This window comes from Theropithecus gelada, chromosome 12, assembly GCF_003255815.1.
Source record: "Theropithecus gelada isolate Dixy chromosome 12, Tgel_1.0, whole genome shotgun sequence".
NCBI classification, from domain to species: Eukaryota; Metazoa; Chordata; class Mammalia; order Primates; family Cercopithecidae; genus Theropithecus; species Theropithecus gelada.
The window spans coordinates 77,857,553-77,880,417 of record NC_037680.1 but is presented as its reverse complement, the minus strand read 5'-3'; the positions used below and the strand labels follow the sequence as shown (position 1 = coordinate 77,880,417).

At 43.7% G+C, this 22,865-nt stretch overlaps 1 protein-coding gene across 2 annotated transcripts in view; it reads right to left on the bottom strand.

Annotated features, from left to right (window-relative positions):
* Window positions 1-22,865, bottom strand: part of CASP8 (caspase 8) — a 59,321-nt gene that overhangs the window by 8,566 nt on the left and 27,890 nt on the right. Inside the window, exons 1-6 of one of the 2 annotated variants that reach the window (XM_025404845.1) lie at window positions 17,333-17,679; window positions 9,333-9,663; window positions 4,498-4,603; window positions 3,258-3,396; window positions 3,092-3,136; window positions 1,049-1,113 (exon numbers count right to left, since the gene is read on the bottom strand). In XM_025404845.1, coding sequence (XP_025260630.1) covers window positions 1,049-1,113; window positions 3,092-3,136; window positions 3,258-3,396; window positions 4,498-4,603; window positions 9,333-9,663; window positions 17,333-17,357 — 711 coding nt within the window. In that variant the 5' untranslated portion in view covers window positions 17,358-17,679. Of the gene's footprint in view, window positions 1-1,048; window positions 1,114-3,091; window positions 3,137-3,257; window positions 3,397-4,497; window positions 4,604-9,332; window positions 9,664-17,332; window positions 17,680-22,865 lie in introns of those variants that run through there. The other variant, XM_025404846.1, reaches the window with a different exon arrangement.

Below are 22,865 nucleotides of genomic sequence, written 5' to 3'. Positions count from 1 at the left end.
ATTAACTCTAAGATATTAAATATTTGATTAAGTTTGTACCAAATGTGTTAAGTTTGTATTATTTACTATTAAGTGTGCTAAGTATTTATTAAGCATATTAAGTGTATTTACTGAGATATTAAGACACTAAGATTTGACCAGGCATGGTGGCTAGCACCTATAATCCCAGACTTTGGGAGGCCAAGGCAGGAGACCTGCTTGAGGCCAGGAGTTCGAGATCTGGCTTGGCAACGTAGCAAGACCCCTGTCTCAATAAAACATTAAAAAAGGAAAAAGATGCTAAGATTTACTAAGATACTAAGACAGTGTTTTTAGCTGTTCAGTGGGGACAATGCTTGCAGCATGCTATTTTGCTTAGAAAGTACCACATTACTTGGGTTAATCCTTGACTTTCAGATGAAAGAGGTCTGGTAATTTTCTCAGAAGCCCATACCAGGCTCTCCCAAGCCTACTTCAGATATTCAGGATTTCCTCTTCTTCTTACCATGAGGACGAGCAAATGGGCTAATAAGTCGGGATGTATTTGGTGGATGGTTGGTTACATAAAGAGAAGTTATGATGCCTAAAAAGTACATGTTTCTGCTGGTTCACTGAGATGAAAACACAAAGATGGCTAGGTTATGAGAGTTTGCTGCTTACACCTAATCACAAAGGAGAAGCATTTTTGAAATGTTAAGTCAAACGAAAAGGCTTTGCTTTTTCCATTCCTGCTAGACTCTCCAAACCACTGCCCCATCCAGGCTGGCACGGCTGCTAGAAGATTTGGTAGGAGGCTTCTTACCCCCTCCACCCTCCAACTATTCCAGTATCTTCATCTTGGGTCTTAAAATAAAACTTGAATGCATAGAAAACTGAAGGAGTCACATTTTAAAAATTAAGTCATATTTTTAACTTTTTTTGTGTGAATTTTTTCTACAGTTCTCAAAATTTTCAGTAAGTTTCTGCCTCTTATCGGTTTATCTGCCAGCTAAAAAAAAAAAAAGCTAACAAATTAAGTAACTAGAATCTGTAATGTAAAAAGAAAAAGGATTTGGAGGTTTCCATCTACCTGTGATTCACTATCCTGTTCTCTTGGAGAGTCCGAGATTGTCATTAGCCCACACAACTCCTCCCCTGCAAATAACAAAGAGACACATGTAGAATGAGACATGGCAGGAAAGGTACACTGGTAATGAAATATGTAGCACATAGGACAACATAAGGTCTTTTTTCAGATGAAAATTCAAGCTGGGCACAGTGGCTCACGCCTGTAATCCCAGCACTTTGGGAGGCCAAGGTGGGAAGATAACTTGAGATCAGGAGTTTGAGACCAGCCTGGCCAACATGGTGAAACCCTGTCTCTACTAAAAATACAAAAAAAATTAGCCGGGCATGGTGGTAGGCACCTGTAGTCCCAGCTGCTCAGGAGGCTGAGGCAGGAGAATCACTTGAACTCGGGAGGTGGAAGTTGCAGTGAGCTGAGATCACACCACCACTGCACTCCAGCCTGGGCGACAAAGTGAGACTCTGTCTCAAATAAATAAATGAAATGAAATGAAAATTCACACACGGCCATAAATATAATCTCCTTTCAACCCAGAGAGATTCTGCAAGCAGGGCAATTAACATGCTTCTGGAAATATAAGATCAAATTGTCTCCTCGCCAAAGAGAAAAACATACCAAGAAATGCCATAATTTATATTGCTCCACATGGCCAGGTTGAATTTTTGTGGTATTTGTGAGATACTCATTAATAAAGCCACTAGCTCAGGATGAATTAATGATTTAGTACTTTACTCCTTAAAGTATTCTTAAGGAGTAAAGCTTGGGCTCAGCAGGCAGGGAGGAAAGGGAAGGACAGCCTGCGTGGACATTAATCTTTAAAATACATTTGAATGATCCAAAATGTATTTTATACACACACACCACAAAGAGCCAAGGTAAAAAATACAATAAAAATATAATCAATATTAATGGAGCGATGGCGTTCTTGGACTTACAAAAATTTATCTGAATTTAAAATCATCTTCAATGAGTATATATAATTTTTCTAATCAGAAAGAATACTTTATTAATTGCCTATAGTCCCAGCACTTTAGGAGGCCCAGGTAGGCGGATGGCTTGAGTTCAGGAGTTTAAGACCAGCCTGGGCAACATAGCGAAACCCCATCTCTACAAGAATACAAAAATTAGCCAGGCATGGTGGCTTGTGCTGTGGTCCCAGCTACTCAGGGGGTTGAGGCAAGAGGATTGTTTGAGTCCAGGAGGTAGAGGCTGTGGTGAGCCAAGATTGCGCCACTGCATTCCAGCCTGGGGGACAAAGTGAGACACTGTCTCAAAGAAACAACAACAACAACAAAAGAATATTTGATTAATCAAAATTTCGGAGGAGATCATTGAGAGTTCTCTCTCTTGGTTCAGCCTCGCTTACCCAGGTAGAAAAAGTGAAAGGAAGTTGAAAGGAGTTGTTTAGTGTAGAAGGTGTTGACAGAGGAAGTAACTTAACCAAGGAAATTATGAAACATAATTTAAATCCAGCTACTCAGTGCATAACATGAGCAGCACATCAAGGAATAACATGAGCAGCACATCAAGGAGAAAAAAAAAGTCACATAGAAAAAATGATGTTAAATTACTTATGACTGACTCACTCTGCACCTGTTTCAAACTTGCCAGCCTGGGCTGCAGGTCTTAGGAGAGCAGGTGCGGCCGAGCGCGGTGGCTCACGCCTGTAATCCCAGCACTTTGGGAGGCCAAGGCGGGCAGATCACCTGAGGTCAGGAGTTTGAGACCGGCCAGGCCAACATGGTGAAACCCCATCTCTAATAAAAACACAAAATTAGCTGGGCGTAGTGGTGCGCACCTGTAATTCCAGCTTCTCAGGAGGCTGAGGCAGGAGAATTGCTTGAATCCAGGAGGTGGAGGTTGCAGTGAGCCAAGATGGTGCCACTGCTCTCCAGCCTGGGCAACAAAGTAAGACTCTGTCTCAAAAAAAAAAAAAGTAGAGCAGGCACATTAGGACGTGCATGTGGTAGAAGGCTGTGGGGAGGACACACGCAGGTACCAGAGAGTAAATTAACTAAATCTTGAAAATGTATCTCCAAGCATTACCATTTGAACCTTCCTCAGGACTTCCTTCAAGGCTCCTTGTTCTCTCTGAATTAAAAGAGGAAACCCCCAACAATATTTGATTAGAAACGACTGTGACATGGACAGATTTGTCAGTTTCAATTTTAGAGTAGGTTTTGCCAATTCCCGGCTGTCAGGTTGTTTCTACCTCTGCTGAATTCTTCATAGTCATTGATTATCTTCAGCAGGCTCTTGTTGACTTGGGCACAGACTCTCTTCAGGATGTCCAACTTGCCTTCTCCCAGGATGACCCTCTTCTCCATCTCTATGAAAATATCCAGCAGGTTCTAAGAGGAAGAGAAATAAAGTTGGGAATCTGGATTGAGCCCTGCTGGTTTTTAGATTAGATTTTTTTTTTTTTTTAACTTCCACTTTCTCCAACCAAGGACCTGCCCTTGCTTCCCAAGTTTCTGACAGCTTCTGCTGGTCTCTCACAGCCAGCAGGCTACTAGGGAAGCGATTCCATGTTTTCTGGCCCAGAAAGACAGAAATGAGAGGATAAAGGAGAAGCCATGTCAGATGTCACCCAGTCCCCAGGCCCTGTGCTCAAATCTGTGAATGCATTATTTGAGGACTGTAAAACAGCCTGAGCAGCCCGGTCACCATGGTGATGCCCTGGGGACGGCCTCACCCCCAGCATTGCCTCTCCAGACCTGAGTACATACAGACACACAGACACATACATACACACATGCACATACACACACACACAGATACACACAACACACACAGACTATACTCAGTGATACACACATAGGGGCATAAATACAATACACACTACACAACACACACACAGACACATACCACAAGAGAACACACACACACAGACACAGAGATACACAGACACACATACCACTTATACAGAGACACACAGAGATACACATATCACACACAAATACAGACACACACTATACACAGAGAAAGGCACGCACAGACACAGAGATGCACATACAACACACAGACATGCAAAACACACACAGAGACACACAACACACAGAGACACAAAACACAGACACACCACACACAAACACAATATACACACAGAGTTCTAGGTCCCAGGTCGTTTCGGGGACTGCGGAAGTGGAGGAAATGCCTCAGACTCACCGCTGTCTTTCCCAGCTCTGCCGGGTCTCAGGCTGGGCTGCATCTGCACAACCAGCCTCCTTCTCCCGGCCCCTGACTCCGCCTTGCTCCCAGTAATTAACATGAGCAGCACTTCAGTATAGAGGAATCACATCTGTAACACTCGTGCTGACAACTTTCTTCTTCTGGTCAAAAAGTGAGAATCCAGGTTGCTTTTACCAAAATACCCCCTCTCTTTGGTCTCAGAAATGCCCCCTGGCTAACCAAGTCTCAGGACTAAATCTCAGTAAGATACCAGGTCTTACCATGTCATCATCCAGTTTGCATTTGGAGATCTCCTCTTGCAGAAGAAACTTAAAAGACCTCAATTCTGATCTGCCCACCTCTTCTGAAATCTGATAGAGCATGACCCTGTGGTGGGAAATGGAGACACTTTAGAAACCTTTTCCCAAATAATTTCCCATTTGATATATGGAGTCACAGTGGGCTTGATTCCAAAGGCCTGCCTTCAACGTGAAGCCAGTTAATGGCGTGGTTTATGAGTTGAGTCCTTGGAAAGAGGTTGTGACACAGAAGTCTGCTGGCTCTTCCCCGACTTTCCCACCCTTAACAATTTAAAGTTCTATCAACTTTTCTTTCCGTTTATTTCAGTTAAGTAAATCTTGCTTTTTTTTTTTCTATAAAATCAAGATTTTGTTGCAATAGCAAAAAGCTTTGCCTTTTGGAAATTATGCTTTTCAAAATGCACAGTGGCTCATGACTTCCCTAATCAAAACCGGTCAGTAATCTCCCAGTCATTATCTTCAGTAAGAAGGCCAAGCATTTGGTTCTGGAATACAAAGTCTCTGAATACATCGCCATTGCAGACCAGACTGCAAACACTAAAGGACCTGAAGCCCCAAACACACCCAGCTGCCCTGCCCTCACCCCTTTCCGCCGTGCCCCTACACCCCATCCCTTGTCTATCTGCAGACGCGCATCCACGAACAATCAGATCAAGCATTGCCTGGGCATCCGCAAAGCTGCATTCACTCCACTACGACTTAGGAACCCCAAAAGGATAACACACATAATTGTCTGTTGGCCTGGTGCAGTGGTTCACGCCTCTAATTCCAGCGCATTAGGAGGCCAAGGCAGGAGGAGGATCACTTGAGCCCAGGGGTTTGAGACCAGCCTGGGCAACATAGCAACACCCCCTCTCTACCAAAAATATTTAAAAATTAGCCGGGTGTGGTGGCATGCACCTGTGGTCCCAGCTACTCCAGAGGCTGAGGTGAGAGGATCATTTGAGCCCAAGAGGTTGAGGCTGCAGTGAGCTGTGATCATGCCATCACACTAAAAATAAAAACAAAAAATAATTGTCTGTTTAGAAACTGTTCAAGTCCCCTAATGACCAGGTCTGTACCCTTTTTATTTTCATAAACCCAGAGGGTTATGAGGTGCAATGTTTGCATGCAGAGGACCCCGGCTATTGGTGTTGGAGCCTTGATTCCACCATCTTTGAGCAGCATTAACTTCAGACATGTTACACATTTTTTGCTCGCCCATAGACTGAAGATAATTATCCGTAACCACATCATAGGAGGGTGTCGAGGGTTACACAAATAAGTTTATGTGAAGCACTTAAACCAATCTTTGGCAACACACTAAGTGTTCAATGAGTGATAGGTGTTACTATTTCCTAATCTATGCCTATCACATGTATGTGATAGGCACATTTAGGCTGGGACATTTAGGCTCTTGGAATATGCTTGCCAAATAGGTGAACACAGGAATGTTTTAGAAGTCAGCAAACCTTTCAACACTATGGTGTAAAGGAAAATAATTTTAATACAAAACATGTTGACTTGAAAATTTAATTAGAAAATTAAAATTCTGAAAATAAAAATGGCATAGAAACAGAAATTACTCAGTATTACCATCTACCTTATCCTCCTTCTCGTGGACTCTCTACCCTAAAAGTGTTTATCTAAAGCTTTCGGTTTGGCCAAAATTGGATCTAATCCAAAAAGCTATTCTGACTCTTTCGCCTTTATTACAAGGTATTTACCCTTTTGCTTTCCTCATTATTGAAGCCTACAGGCTTTCTTGTACCATCATTGTTTAGTAATGAACCTGAATAGTTTATAAGATACTTATTTTATAGGTAGCAATTATAACTGGAAAATAAAATGTCTAGTGTTTTCTTATAATGGTAAGTGGCCACCCTAGCATATTTATTAGCTCCTGGCTAGTATTCAATGATAATGAACAAGCAGTAAGTCAGGATTGCACTGACCCTTTTATCTCTAAGCCAATACATGAAAGATTTTAACAGACTGATCCTGCCTTATTAGTAGATGATCAATCCTCCACCAGAAAGGTACGGACTATGTCTGGCACTGGGTGTTTGCTTCAGCCCAGCTCATGCGGCAGAAGTGGAACCTTCAAAGGACCAAGATGTTGGGCACAGGATGAGACCCCCTTGGCTTTCCTAGTTCTGGGGTTGTGGGTTTTTAGAACTAACTGGTGCCTTAATGAATAAGTTCCATATAAAGACTTCACAATTCTAGTAAACCAGAGCTATCTAGTGTACTGGTTGAATAGTGTTCTCCCTTCTTCCCCAAAATTCATGTCTAACTGGAATATGAGAATGTGACCTTATTTGGACACAGGACATTTGCAGATAAAATTTCATTAAGATGAGGTCATGCTGGCCAGGCGCAGTTGCTCACGCCTGTAATCCCAGAACTTGGGAGGCCGAGGTGGGCAGATCGCATAAGCCCAGGAGTTCAAGACTAGCCTGGGCAACATTTCGAAACCCCATCTCTACAAAAAATACAAAAATCAGCCAGACATGGTGGCGGGTGCCTGTAGTCTCAGCTACTTGGGAGGCTGAGGTGGGAAGATTGCTTGAACCCAGGAGGCAGAGGTTGCAGTGAGCCAAGATCGTGCCACTGCACTCCAGCTTGGGTGATGTAGTGAGACACTGTCTCACACACACGTACAAAAAGATAAGGCCACATTGGATTAGGGTGGGCCCTAATTCCTAATCCAGTGACTGTCTCCTTATAAGAAGGAGATTTAGACACAGAGAAGGGAACATAGGCAGAGACTGCTGTGCTGCATGTACAAACAGGGAGCACCGAGGATTCCTGCACCCACCAGAAGCAGGGAAAGGTGTGAAACAGATTCTTCCTTGGAGCCTCTTAAAAGGAACCAACCCTGTTGACATCTTGATTTCTGACTTAGGCCTCCAGAACTATGAGAATAAATTTTAAAAACTGTTTTAAACCTGCTAGTTTGTGTTACTTTGCTACCGCAGCCCTAGGAAACTTACACACCCAGAATATCTCTTTTTTTTGTTTGTTTTTTTGCTTTGTTTTGTTTTTTTTGAGACAGAGTTTCACTCTTGTTGCCCAGGCTGGAGTGCAACGGCATGATCTCAGCTCACTGCAACCTCTGCCTCCTGGATTCAAGTGATTCTCCTGCCTCAGCCCCCCAAGTAGCTGGGATTACAGGCGTGAGCCACCATACCCAACTAATTTTTGTATTTTTAGTAGAGATGGGGTTTCACCATGTTGACCAGGCTAGTCTTGAACTCCTGACCTCAGGTGATCCGCCCGCCTCGGCCTCCCAAAGTGCTGGGATTACAGGCATGAGCCACCTTGCCTGGCCCAGAATATCTCTTTTGTCATTTAAAATCAAAATAGTCAAGCCTTGGCTGGGCGCGGTGGCTCACGCCTATAATTTCAGCACTTTGAGAGGTCAAGACAGGTGGATGACTTAAAGTCAGGAGTTTGAGACCAGCCTGGCCAACATGGTGAAACTCCGTCTCTACTAAAAATACAAAAATTAGCTGGGCATGGTGGCACGCACTTGTAATCCCAGCTACTCAGGAGGCTGCGGCAGGAGAATCACTTGAACCCTGGAGGTAGAGGTTGCAGTGAGCCGAGATCATGCCACTGCACTCTAGCCTGGGTGACGGAGCGAGACTCCGTCTCAAAAACAAAACAAAACAAAAAGTAGTCAAGCCTCAAAACAAAAAACAGTCTCTGAGAATAGAAAGACCAGGGCGTTCATGGGCTGGGCCATCAGAAGGCAGCAGCTGTCAGCCCTGGCTGTGAACCCTTTCCATCTCACATGCCATAGTTATCGACAAGCAAACAGAGAAAATGAAATGGGCCGAGAGCGAAGGCTTCAGTAGAAGCTTCCTGAAAGCAAAGCTAAAATTGCTTTAAGTAGTGTCCGATAATAGGAGATGTTGAAAGAGAGTAGGTGACAATGTGTTTCTGGTTTTAACACATTGTCACAGCATCATGAAGTTGTAACTGAATGGGGTTTCTCTCTCACACCTTTGGTTACCCACTCTCCCTAGGGTGGGGAGAAGCTGAGTTGTACAGCCTTTGGCAAGATGACCCAAGGTGCCACTGTCGTCCTACAAAGCTTAGAATTGTCATACAGCCAGGCTCACAGGAGCTGGACAGCCTCGGTGGGGACTGCCTAGCTGTATGTGCCAGGCCAGCGGCTTACAGCTCTGTAATGAACTTTGTCATTCGAGTCTTTAAGTGTGGCAAAAAACCCTTAAATCTCATTGAAAATTTCCATAGCCATCCACAAGCAGATGGGAGGGGGATTTCAAGGTGGGAAGCCGTGATGCTTTACTCAATGTATGGACAAAGTAAGCACACAATCTGGATATCAAGAGGCACCAAGATAAGAGAGGAAAAAAATGAGAACATTTAGAAGAACTCTATTATAACTTCAGCATACCTCTAAGTAATATTTCACTTTGAAAAATAAATTTGTATTTTATGGTCTTAGCATTTTTACAGAATTATACATAAGGCCCCTAAATTTCTTAATCTAGCTCCAGTGGGACATCTTCCCAAAGCCTCCCAAGCGATACTGAATGTGGTTTCTCTCTCACGCCTTTGTTTACCCACTCTCTCTAGGGTGGGGAGAAGCTAAGTTTTACAGCCTTTAGCAGGACCACCCAAGGCACCACTGTCTGTCTGTAGAAGCTTAGAATTGTAGCATAGCTGGGCTCCCAGGCTCCATAGGCAGGGCACCACAGAGACAAGCCCCAATCAGCCCTGCCCACAGAAGTTGTCTATTCAACCCACACCTCCCAGTCCCCACGCTAGGAGTTTCTACCCACCTGTAGGCAGAAATCTGAGCCCTGCCTGGTGCCTGAAGTTCCCTTTCCATCTCCTCCTTTCTAGTGTTTAGGTAAGTAGTGAGCAAATCCAGTCTATTAATTCGGAAGAGCAGCTCCTTCAGGAAGGACAGATTGTTTTCCTCCAACATTCTCTTTTCCTGGAGTCTCTGGAATAACATCAAGGCATCCTTGATGGGTTCTTGCTTCCTTTGTGGAATGCAGTCCAGGCTCAGGAACTTGAGGGAGGCCAGCTCTTCACTGTCCAGTTGTTCCCCAATATCATAAAGATTTCTGTTGAAGTCCATCTCTTCAAAAGGCAGCAGAATATAATCTAAGTCAAAATATAATGGTATATTCAGATAAGGAAGAAAAGTACCATTTGCTGGCTTGTTCATCAAAGGCTACTGCATCTACTAGATACTGGTCATTGTGCTGTGAGCACAGGAGAGAGAAAAAGAACAGCAGACAAGTTCCCTCTTACTGTTTAGGAAGGTAGATACACAAACAAGCCCATGGGCTGGGCACGGTGGCTCATGCCTGTAATCGCAACACTTTGGGAGGCCAAGGTGGGTGGATCATCTGAGATTGGGAGTTAGAGACCAGCCTGACCAACATGGAGAAAACTTATCTCTACTAAAAAAATACAAAATTAGCCAGGTATGGTGGCGCATGCCTATAATCCCAGCTACTCGGGAGGCTGGGGTAGGAGAATCGCTTGAACCCGGGAGGTAGAGATTGCAGTGAGCGGAGATCGCACCACCGCACTCCAGCCTGGGTGACAGAGCAAGACTCCGTCTCACAAAAAAAAAAAAAAAAAAAAAAAAAAAGCCAATGGTTAGAGGGTTGTGACCAGAGTGTGGTAGGGATGTAGAGGAAGAAGCCTTAACTCAGCCTGGGAGAAGAGCTTCCTATGGGGAAGGGATTCTGGGGAGAATGTGAGAAAGCACAATTCTTACAGGAAACAATTAATGTAAAAGATGGAGGTAGGAACTTTCAAGTCCATTCAGGCAGGCACTAGGAGCTCAATAAAGTAACTACAAAGGGTCTGGGATGGAGAGTGATGGGACAAAGGGATGAAGCTCTAGCCAGGTATCATGTCACAAAGGGGCCTCATTACCATGGGGCAAGGGGTTTAGGCTTTGTCCTGGAGGTGATGAGGAACTAAGAAAGGACTGTGAAAATGGGAATGATGTCACCCAGTTGGGATTAACACTTAAAGTGCAAAGGATAGACTGGAAGACTTGGAGGCAGGGGAGGGGACCTACTGGGACCTATTAGGAGGAGGCATTTCAGTACTGGAGGGCGGAAGTGATGGGGTCTGATTGAAACAACAGTGGAAGAAGGACATGGGGCAGCAAGGTCCCCGAAGGGCCCAAGGACCAGTGCCTACAGCTGGTCAGGAACTCAAGACTGGAAACTGAACCAGTCACCCCTGACAGCCCTTTCAACCTACACAGTCTCTAAGTCAGGTTATGTGGTATTTTCACACAATGTTTCTAAAGGAGAGGGCCGTGTTTCAGCACACTCCAGATAATTATCATGCCAGCGACCTGACATCAGGGGTTTTCCCTTGAGCCCCAGGCTCCACCACCTTCCCTGCTCTGACGGCCCCTGTCCATAGCAAAAAAAAAAAAAAAAAAACCCTCAGAGTGGTGTTTGTGCTCCATTCTTCATAGGAACAAGACTGAGGCATGGCTCTCCTAACAAGGGCGACAGTCACTGTGGGGGAGGGCAGCAGTGCCGTGGTTAAGAGCTTAGATCAAGCCCGGCTGTGACGCTGGCACTTCCTCAAGGTGTCAGAATTTCCCATAGATACTGCTGGTACATGTCAATTGTTGCTCTAGGCACTGGGAATGCAGTAAAATAAACCAACGTGGCCCAGGAGTTCAGGTCTACCCTGGGCAAGACCCCAGGTAGCAAGACCCCAACTCTTAAAAAAAAAAGAGCAAAAGCAAAACCAAAACAAAACAAAAAAACAGGTGGGTCATTTAGCCATCTCCGTCAAAATATAAAATTCACACCAACTTTGGCCCACAATTTAACTTCCAAGAGTTCTTCCTACATTCACTTAGACATAAGTATACTCAAAACCATATACAAGGCGATTCATGGTAGCATTCCTTGAAATAACAAAAGAGCAGAAACAACTGTTTATCAGTATTAGAAGATTTAGGTAAGCTATTAATCATATTCCAGGGAACTCTATTTGGCTACTAGAGAGAATAGGAAGATCAGTGTGGTTGAGCATGTGTGATCTACATAATGTATTGATAAGTACATATTTTGTGTATTCACAGAAGAGCTCTAACAAAAAACACACAGGAAGTTCCTTCAGTAATGTTAAAGAAAAGCAGAATTACACACAGACGTGGCTGTGCGGTGTGGGAAGGCCGATGGGTGGAGGTGACAGTGAGAGTTGCTTTACTTCCCATACCTCGCTGCATAGTTTGTACTGTTTGAATTTTTACCATGTACATGTATTACTTATTCCAAAAATATACCTAGTTAAAATCTTTAAAGATCCATTCTTATTTATATGCTGGAAGAGATCTAAACTAGATCTAACCCTGTTTAATGCCCTTAGTTCAACTGTCTTTAAAATTTTTAATGCATTCTAACCTGTATTGAAATCTCATCTTACAGAATAAAACCAGTCAAAGAATCAAATGAAAGCAGGACTTCCTTTCCCCCGTCCCTCAATTATTTTTTTCTGAGGATAAAAATACTTAGTGTAGTCATTTTAGAAAATACAGAAAAGATAAAAAGGAAAATTAAAATTATGTATAATTCCACCATCCAAAGATAAATGCCCAATAATATTTTACTCTTTCCTACCAAATATTTTATGCATACACATTTTTCCTTATATTTGAACACATCATATTTCTGTAGTATAAGTGGATTTTTCCATTGATAGGTACATCTCATATTGTAAGTACTTTCCTGATGTCTTTAGTTTTTCTTCTACAGCATGGGTTTTAATATCTGTAAAGCATTTAATCTTAGAGATGGGTGACAATTTACATAGCCAGTTTCTGATTATATTTAGGATGACCTCGAAATGCAAATCTTTAAGTATACCTCTAATTATTTTCTTAGAATAATTTCCTAAAAGTAGTATTATTGGGTCAAAAGGAATAAACCTTTTTGAGTCTCTTGTTACATATTCAATAGCATTTTCTGACAGTATATAATAAAAATCAATACAATCCAAGGCTGAGATGACATGAATTTGGATATAATAAGATTGGCGCATAGCTCCGTCCTCCATAGCCACCTCATCTCACTCATTTCATTACCTCTCCAACAACGTGGCAATGCTTTTTAAGTGGTTTCCCCATCCAATCATAACTGATATTTAGAAGGGAAAGTGCTAACATGGCTTCTTCCCTGGCCCAGGTATTCCAGGATACACTGTCGGATGATAGTCAGCCTTTTCTGTTTTTTGCTTTTTGCTTAAGTTACACATCCCTCTAGTCACGGTACCTAGAAAACAGTCACTGGCAAAGGATTTACGACACCATTAACAACGGGCCATCCAGCACTGCACGGGGAGAGACATCACATGGCGGTTCTTGTTTTATGGGACCTAGATGTTCTGCACTAGCTTATGGGCTAGCAGCTTTGTTAAGCTAGTATTTTTAAAATAATGTACTTGTCTTTTTGGTTCCTAAAAATAGTAAAAGTAACACTTGTTTCATAGAGAAAGTACAAAGAAGTGTAAAAAGAAAATAAAAATTACTTAAAAACTTGCCATTTGGAAGTAATTCTTTGGTCACATTTTGTGTGACCAATTTTTTTCCACATGTATTTATGACTTATGTAAATTTGAATATTTTGCCATGTAATACATATATTTTATATAATCTCTGCTAAATAGTAAATGTATATTATAAGTCTATTTGTATTACATAAGTATAACTATTTTATATATTTATGCCCCAAAATATTTAAATATAAATATGTATTTATAATAATCATATAAATAAAGGATATATAAATGTTTATAACCTATATATCCACATAAACATAAAAATATTTTTTAACCTCATTTCACTAAAAGCCTCTGAAGAAACTACCATTATTGTCCCCATTTTTCTGTTGTGAAAAATCACAGCTCGGAAATAAGCTAGTAAGAGAGAGAGCCACAGCCAGATTTAAGTATCTCACTCAAGGGCTTCAATGACAGATCGCAAAGATTTAGACGCCATTCTACTTGCAGCTGGAAGGCGGTGAAAGAATCTCATGAAGAAAAACATAAAATCATAACATTTTTGGAGAATAACATTTCAAAAATATATATAACAACAAAACCACAAAAACAGAAGTTCTTAACAAATCCACTATAGGAGAGAGGGGGTCAGAGCCTCACAAAGGAAGTGCTAGAATCTAGGCCCCAGTATCTCATTCCAGAGTCCCATTCTACCACTGTATTACATGCCACAATTAAACTGCAAATAATTCCATCTCATCACAATCACTCCAGTAATATTCTAGCAGCGTCCTAGCTCTTGCAGTGATAACTACCCCACAGGTGGGGAAAAAGCAAAACATGCATTCACCGTCGGAAACAGAAACTGCATCTCATCCGAAGCTTGAGAGAACCTGAAAGCCACTCGCTCTCAGGCCCAAACCCCTAACCAGGAGGTAGTATTGCCACTCCTTCGGGTCCAGGCTGCCTGCCTCACACTGTGGGCTGCCCCCGAACCTGACAGACATCCATTCTGCATGCACATGGTGTCCATAACAGGGCACTGCAGCCACGGCGTTCTAACAATCCAGCAAAGGTGTCCGAACCTCAACAAAACACATAATCCCATCATTGTCAAACAGAATGAAACTTGCAACTTCACCCGTAAATGCTTAACCCCACAAGTACAGGTCTCCGATTTTGTTCATCTAGTCTTCCCATTATATTGTTTTTTGAACTGTTCTGTATCTTTTTAATTTCTCTTTCTTTTCCCTTTTTTTTTTTTTTTTTGAGACGGAGTTTTGCTTTTGTTGCCCAGGCTGGAGTGCAATGGCACAATCTCGGCTCACCACAACTTCTGTCTCCCAGGTTCAAGCAATTCTCCTGCCTCAGCCTCCCGAGTAGCTGGGATTACAGGCCTGCGCCACCATATCCGGCTAATTTTGTATTTTTAGTAGAGACAGGGTTTCTCCATGTTGGTCAGGCTAGTCTCAAACTCCTGACCTCAGGTGATTCACCCGCCTCGGCCTCCCAAAGTGCTGGGATTACAGGTGTGAGCCACTGCGCCCAGCCTTTTTAAATTTCTTTAAAACATAAATAATTGAATTAGTAGGACCACATGGGTGTGTGTATGTGTATGTGTGTGTGTGTGCGTTTATGTTGGCAAATGTGTATGTTGGTGGGTATGTGTGTTGGTGGGAGGATAGCTGTAGCAGCAAAGTTAGTTGAGATTTAAATTTTGGCTTCTACTCTTTGTTTCACAAATTTAGCTGGGATCAGGATGAAGCCTTTATACAAGGAGGTAAATGGCAGCATTTCAGAAACTCCTAGCACTTAATCAGTCTAAGCCAGACTGGCCTCAAGATCTAGAAACTGCACGGCCCTCGGCAAGGCTCTCAGAGGGACTGCTACCTCTTCCACTAACTTCATGGTTTCCCATCCACACTCACATACGAGGATCACCTCCATAGCCCCAGGGCCACCCAACCTCACTCTCAGCAGCCTAAAAAACTCCAGAATCAAAGGCCTTCCTCCCAAAAGGCCCCTCTGACCTTAACAAAGGGGCAAATCCTTACCTTACTCTCACGATGGTAACACCTTTGTCACAGGCCTCTCCACTGCCATCTGAGCATCTAAGACAAGAGCAAACGTCTAATGAAGGATGAAGGGCACAGCCAGCTGTACTTCCTGTTTCGAAACTCCTAAGTCGCAAACACTAGAGGGGAAGGAACGCTTACCACTTGCCCCTGAGTGAACAGAGCACCTTCTAAAGCTTCTAAAGCTGGAGGAAAAAGGCCTGATGGTCCAGGAGACTGCCTGCAGGGTGGGGCGGGGCATCTGGCCACCTGAGCACTGGCCCCTGGCTATGATGGGCCATTTTACCTTTGGGGCCTCATTTCCACATTCCAAAACGAGGACGTTGGACTGGATTGTAACTAAGAACACTTTCATTTCATATTTAGGATTTAAAGATTTTTCTGGGTTCATCATTAAGACTTTAATTTTTTCATTCAATGAATCTTGATGGAGCACCTCGGAGAAGTCTTGAGATTGGACATCGCAGAGCCCTCATCTTGGTTCTCAGGGTGACTGTGAACGTTCAGAGCTAAAGCCCCTGGTTTAGCCAAGGAGCATCTCTGTGGCCCCAAGTCACCAGATTCCACTCTCAGCCGCCTAAAAAACTCTAAAAAAAAAAAAAAAAAAAAAAAAAAACAACTCTAAAAAAGAAAAAACTCTAAAATGAAAAACCTCTAAAAAGAAAAAAACTCTGAAATAAAAAAATTCTAAAATGAAAAAAATCTAAAAAGAAAAACCTCTAAAATGCAAATCTCTTTGGTAAGATGGTAAACCTATCTTACCAAAGGTGATCCTTGTATATGAGTGTAGCTGGGGACACCACGAAGTCAGCCACAAGATGGGTTTACCATCTTATCAAAGAGGCAAATCCTGGGGCCCTCACCATGTTGGGCTCTAGGGATAGATCAGTAAACAAAAGATTGCCTTCATACTGAGAGTTAGACGAAATGTTTTCTGATGTTAAAAGTAGGAAAAGAAAATCAAGCACCTCTCTTCTTTGAAACTGCCTTTTGTCTTTCCCCAAATAGAATATAAGCTTTCAGAGGGCAGGGACTCATAGCTGAGAAGACTGAATGAAGTATCTGAAAAGGACTCTTCACCAGAGAGGGCTAGGTCAAGGTGTCCTGATAACATCAATGCCTGGATGGCCACAGTGGCTCATGCCTGTAATCCTAGCACTTTGGGAGGCCAAGGCGGGAGGATCCCTTGAGCGTAGGAGTTTGAGACCAGCCTGGGCAACATAGTGAGACACCATCTCTATGAAGAAAAATTTTTGAATTAGCCAGGTGTGGTAGCACACGACTGTGGTCCCAGTTAATCTGAAGGCTGAGATGGCAACATTGCTTGATCCCAGGATGTCGAGGCTGCAGTGAGCCGTGATTGCACCACTGCACTCCAGCCTTGGGTGACAAAGCAAGATCTTGTCTCAAAAAATAAATAAATAAAAAAGAAATAGAAACAGAATGAGTAAAATAAAATGCCAATAGTATTAATATGCAATAATAATTGCTAACTCATGTAGTAAGTGATGTATGCGTATTATCTCCTTCAAGCCTCACAGTCACCTCTCGAGGCATTATTAATCCCATTTAACAATGAGATAACAGAGGTACAGAGGAATTACTTACTTGCCTGAGATCGCATAGTTAAAAAACAGTGTACATATACAAAAGAAAAATACATTTTGCAAAGATACAGATAAATTCACGAATCCACATCAAAACATTAGAGAATTATCTTTGGGGAGCAAGAGAGAGGGCAGGAGGGCAGGGGTGGGGGTGGAGACATAAAAGGAAACCCTTAAGACACGGAAGAGGGGTAAGCGGGCTGTGCACCTCAGGGCATCGTGATTCGACAGAATAAAGAACTTAACCCTCGGCCCCAGAGCCAAATGAAAAAGAAAAAAAAGTGGATTGATAAAGTTTTCTGGACTCTCCAAACGGGTTCACAGGAGGGAGACCGTGTATCTGTATTCCAGGCAGTAGGGAAGCTGGGAGGACAAAAAGGCAGCAGAGGAAATGGAGACTGCTCAGACTGAAAAAGTAGCAAGATCAGAGGCAACGGCTCAGAGAGAAACCCCACAGGAGACCTAGCCAGGCAGCACCCAGAGGTGTCCTCAGCAGGGCAGATCCAAGCTTCTTCCCCGCCCCCACAGCCCTGTTTCTAGAGCAAGTCAAGAAACAAAAATATGTGGTTTCCTGTTGAAGAGGCCACCTCGGCAACAGGCACTCACCCGCTCCACCCTTTCCTGGCACCATCGCAGTCTCTGAGCCCCCTAACCTGCCTAACTCCACGTGCTCAGTGGGGAAGGGGGTGGGACAGGCTCCCAGGAAGAAGTTTCTTTTACTTTCAATAACCACCCTGGCTCTTCTGCCTCCCTCCACCGCCTCACTTCCTGTTGAGTTGACTAGCAAATTCAGGAGGCTTGAAAAAAAAACACAAGAGATAAAAGGAGGAGAACCTGTGAAAACACTTCCCTCCAGCAGAAGGGCAGAACCTGGTCTCCGAGAGAAAGAGAAAACTTCACAGCAGAATGAACTGCAGGGTAAATTTTACTCCTAAAGCAGAACAGAGATGACTCACCCGAACAAGAAATGTTTCCTATTTAAAGGAACAGATGCCCAGTTTCCAACCATTCAGAAGAGGGAGGTGGCAGACATTTCATGGACATGCAACACTAAAACCCCGAGCGCTGGACGTGCTTTATTGGAAAGCATTTATACTGACTCCATTTAGTAATCATAACCCCTGTCGGTGACAAGTAATATGCCATTCTTCCTTGCAAAGGGTCTGGGAAGAGGAAGTTTCCCTCTGCCTTGATCCAAACCTCAGCACTGAAGTCACAGACCAGCCCTCTCCTCCCTCCCTACGGACTGGGTGAAGCCACCCCTGTAGCTGAAATGTAGGTAGACCGTTCACAAAAAAAGGAGGAAGTGTTCTGACTCAGCCCTACTTGGCTCAGCCCTAAACAGGGCTAAACAGCCCTAAACAGGGCTGAGCCAGGACACTTCAGTTCCCTTCTTTGGCCATGTTCTCCAGTTTAGTTGTAACCCGTGTCTTTGTAGCATTGATCCTGGAGTGTTGGTGCTACTGAGGTCTGTTCCCCAAAGCTCTGAACCCCAGACCCTCCCTTGTTCTCTTTTTTTTTTTTTTTTTTTTTTTTTTGAGATGGAGTCTCAGTCTGTTGTCCATGTAACAGTACGGTGGTGCGGTCTTGGCTCACTGCAACCTCCACCTCCTGGGTTGAAGTGATTCTCCTGCCTCTCAGCCTCCCAAGTAGCTGGGACTACAGGCACCCACCACCACGCCTGGCTAATTTTTGTATTTTCAGTAGAGACGGGTTTTCACTATATTGGTCAGACTGGTCTCGAACTCCTGACCTCAAGGAATTCACCCACCTTGGCCTCCCAAAGTGCTAGGATTACAGGCATGAGCCACCGTGCCCAGCCACTCCCCTGTTCTCTGCCATCCGCCTCTGTTTCCCATGTGAATTTTTTTTTTCTTTTTTTTGGGATGGATTTTCGCTCTTGTTGCCCAGGCTGGAGTGCAATGGCGCCATCTCGGCTCACAGCAACCTCCGCCTCCCGGGTTCAAGTGATTCTCCTGCCTCAGCCTCCTGGGTAGCTGGGATTACAGGCATGCACCACCATGCCTAGCTAATTTTGTATTTTTAGTAGAGACAGGGTTTCTCCATGTTGGTCAGGCTGGTCTCAAACTCACAACCTCAGGTGATCCACCCACCTCGGCCTCCCAAAGTTCTGGGATTACAGGTGTGAGCCACCACACCCAGCCATGAATTTTTAAAAAGGGTTTTCTGCCCTTTTGCTTGCACATCTTGTACATTTTATAACCAGAACACCAGCAATAACATATTACCTATATGTTACACCTTGACATGAACTATCTCTAATTCTTGCAGCAATTCAGGGTATTGTTCTCCCATGTTATGGATGAAGAAACTAAGGCTCAAACAGTTACATGGAGTCAAACTCAGTCCTGCTGGGCCAAAACAGAGATTTTTCTATGACACACTAACTCCCTTTCTGCAACACTTAGGATTTGGAATGAATCATGTGGATGGAAGAGCAACAAATTTAAACTAATAGTGAACGATGAATAAAGATCAGAAGGTCCTTGGTTTCTCAGTCACCTAACAAAAAGGAGTTGGCCCAATAAAGGCACAAGCTAATACTTATCAAACCATTGGTGTATGCCAGACACAGCCACCTAAACTGGCTCATTTCCATTCCACTTCTGAACAGTTCTCAGAAGTGGATGCTATGATTGGTCCCATTTTATAGATGAGGACACTGAGGCTTAGAGAGGTTGAAAGACTTGGCCCCGCTCAGTCAGTGAGTGACAGAATGAGGTCTGTTTGTCTCTAAAACCCTGAGTAGTTAGTCACCGCCTAAACATGAATGCATAGCCATGAATCTCAATCTGACCCACCTCAGAATTCACTGCAAAATTTCTAAAAATATGAGTCTTCAAGCTCCAGCTTTGGAACTCCTACCTGAGCAAAAATGTGGGAGATAAAACAGCTGGAGCTCTTAGAATAGTGCCTGGGCCTTCCACAGTTCTCAGTAAATAGGCTGTGGGTGCAGTAGCTCACACCAGTAATCCCAGGACTCTGGAAGACCAAGGCAGGAGGATCGCCTGAGCCCAACAGATTGAGGCCAGCCTGGGCAACATAGGGAGACACTGTCTCTGCAGAAAAATTTTAAAAACTAGTCAGGTATGGTGGCATGCATCTGTTGTCTCAAGCTACTCAGGAGGCTGAGGTGAGAGGATAACTTGAGTGTGGGAGGTCAAGGCTGCAGTGAGCCAAGATCACGCCACTGCACTCCAGCCTGGGTGACAAAGCAAGACTCTGTCTCAAAAACAAATAAATACATTAAATAAATAAATAAATAAATAAATATTCACTATCATGTTGTTTAAGCTCACAACATCTCTAAGATGGCTACAAATTATTAGGCTTACATACAGATGATACAATTAAATACAACGTCAATTAGCTGACAAATGGCAGGGCCAATGCATGAACTCAGGAGTGTCTCACTCGAGAGTTTCTGCTCTTAGCCCCTGTACATATCTCCCTGCATGTACCCAGGCCCAGTCTAGCAGAAATGGATGAGCTGCTGGAGGCCTCTGAGGGGCAGTACTGAGAATGGGGGGAGCAGGGTGGGAGTGAGAGTCTCAGGGCTTTGACTTATGCCATTTGTAAGGCACTGACCCTAGATTCTCCCAGTCATGTCATATATAAATATAAAAGGCCGATAAGTGAATTATGGCCAGGCACAGTGGCTTACCCCTGTAATCTCAGCGCTTGAAGAGATTGAGGTGGGCGGATCACTTGAGGCCAGGAGTTTGAGACCAGCCTTGCCAACATGGCAAAACCCCATCTCTACTAAAAATACAAAAAATTTAGTTGGGCATGGTGGCATGTGCCTGTAGTCTCAGCCACTCAAGGCACGAGACTCACTTGAGCCCGGGAGGTTGCAGTGAGCCAAACTGACACCATTGCACTCCAGCATGGGTAACAGAGGGACACTCCATCTCAACAAAAAATAAAAATAAAAAGAGTTAATAAGTGAATTATAAACCTCAGGTTGGTTGAATCCCTATTGTGAAGCACAGAGATCATTATTACTTCATTTGCTGTAACCAACTTCTCACCCTCATCTTGAGACATGTGTCTGTGTGACTATTTATATCGGAATTAATAATGTGCATGGTCCTTAGTCCCAGGGAAGCTGAAAGATCGGAGGTGTTGCCGGAGCTGCAGGGACATGGAGAGCTGGCTCCTGCCCAGCACAGAATGAGGACAGGTCTGCTTCGATTCAATCTCAAGTGGTTTCCACCCTCTCGAATCTCAGCTCCCACCTGAAAGCCTGGTCCTGAGACTACTGTGTCTCCTACCATGCCCACCAGCCGGCTGAAAGCAGGTTTGGACCTGTAAGTAAGTGTCCCTAAAAAAGTCAAGAAAGACCAAACCTCAGCTTAACTGCAACACACCCTTCCCATTCATCTGGATGTGACACCCTTCAAAGATAAACACTGACAGTGAAACCAAAATCCCCCGAATGTGCATGCCCTTTGTTTGTTGCCAACTTGGGAGGTTGTATACAACTAACCCATGGGCCAGGGTGGTATGGTTTCTGGATTCCATGGGGCTGCTCCCCCTTCCTTGACTCTCTGGCAGCTGGCCTTGACTACTGTCCTAGACTCCTCCTCCAGAGCGCCGCAAGGGAAGGGAAAACAGATTGCATTCACATGTATCTAATTCCTTTCTGGGCCTTGTAGGGAGAGGCTCAAACAGTTGTCTAAGACAAAGGTTTTAGCAGTTGGGATTTTAATTTTTTCTTTTGGTATAGAAATGATCAAACGGTCATGGGTGTTTACAATTACTGACCTCAATCGGTATATTCTGCAGCTTGTTGATTGCCAATACCTACCCCTTCTGCTTTCTCAAAAAAACTACTGCAGACAAGAATCCATACTACGGATTTAGAAAGGAAGAAATTGAGTTTGTTAGGCTCTCATTCCAGTATTCATGTCACTGAACTAGCTTTTCCAGAATTTTCTTTTCTTTTTTTTTTCTTTTGAGATGGAGTTTTGCTCTTGTTGCCCAGGCTAGAATGCAGTGGTGGGATCTCGGCCATTTTTTATTTATTTATTTTTTTTTGAGACAGAGTCTCACTCTATTGCCCAGGCTGGAGTGCAGTGGCGCCATCTTGGCTCAATGCAACCTCCGCCTCCCAAGTTCAAGCGATTCTCCTGCCTCAGTTTCCTGAGTAGCTGGTATTACAGGCACACGCCACCACGCCCAGCTAATTTTTGTATTTTTTTTTTTTTTTAGCAGAGATGGGGTTTCACTGTATCAGCCAGGCTGGTCTTAAACTCCTGATCTCAGGTGATCCCACCTCAGCCTCCCAAAGTGCTGGGATTACAGGCATGAGCCACCGCACCTGGCCAAAGCATATGCTTACCGCAGGATCCAGCAATCACGTTTCTAGATATTTGCCCAAATTAGTTGAAAACTTATGTCCACGCAAAAACCTGAACATGAATGTTTATACCAGCTTTATTTGTAATTCATGACTGCCAAAAGTTGGAAGCAACCAAGATGTCCCTCAGTAAATGAATGGATAAACTGTGGCACATCCATACCATAGATTATTATTCAGCAACAAAAAGAAATGAGCTATCGGCCGGGCGCAGTGGCTCAAGCCTGTAATCCCAGCACTTTGGGAGGCTGAGACGGGTGGATCACGAGGTCAGGAGATCGAGACCATCCTGGCTAACACGGTGAAACCCCGTCTCTACTAAAAATACAAAAAACTAGCCAGGCGAGGTGGCAGGCGCCTGTAGTCCCAGCTACTCGGGAGGCTGAAGCAGGAGAATGGCGTGAACCCGGGAGGCGGAGCTTGAAGTGAGCTGAGATCCGGCCACTGCACTCCAGCCTGGGCGACAGAGCGAGACTCCGTCTCAAAAAAAAAAAAAAAAAAAAAAAAAGAAATGAGCTATCAAACCATGAAAAGGCATGGAAGAGCCTTAAATGAATATTACTATGTGAAAGAAGCCAATCTGGAGAGTCCACCTCCTGTATGATTCCAACTGTGACATTCTGAAAAAAACTATAGAGACAGTGGTTGCCAGGGAGTTGTCAGGGGAGGAAGGGTAAGTAGGTTCAACACAAGGAATTTTTAGGGAAGTGAAATTATTCTGTACAATATTGTAATGGTTCTACATGGCATTCATTT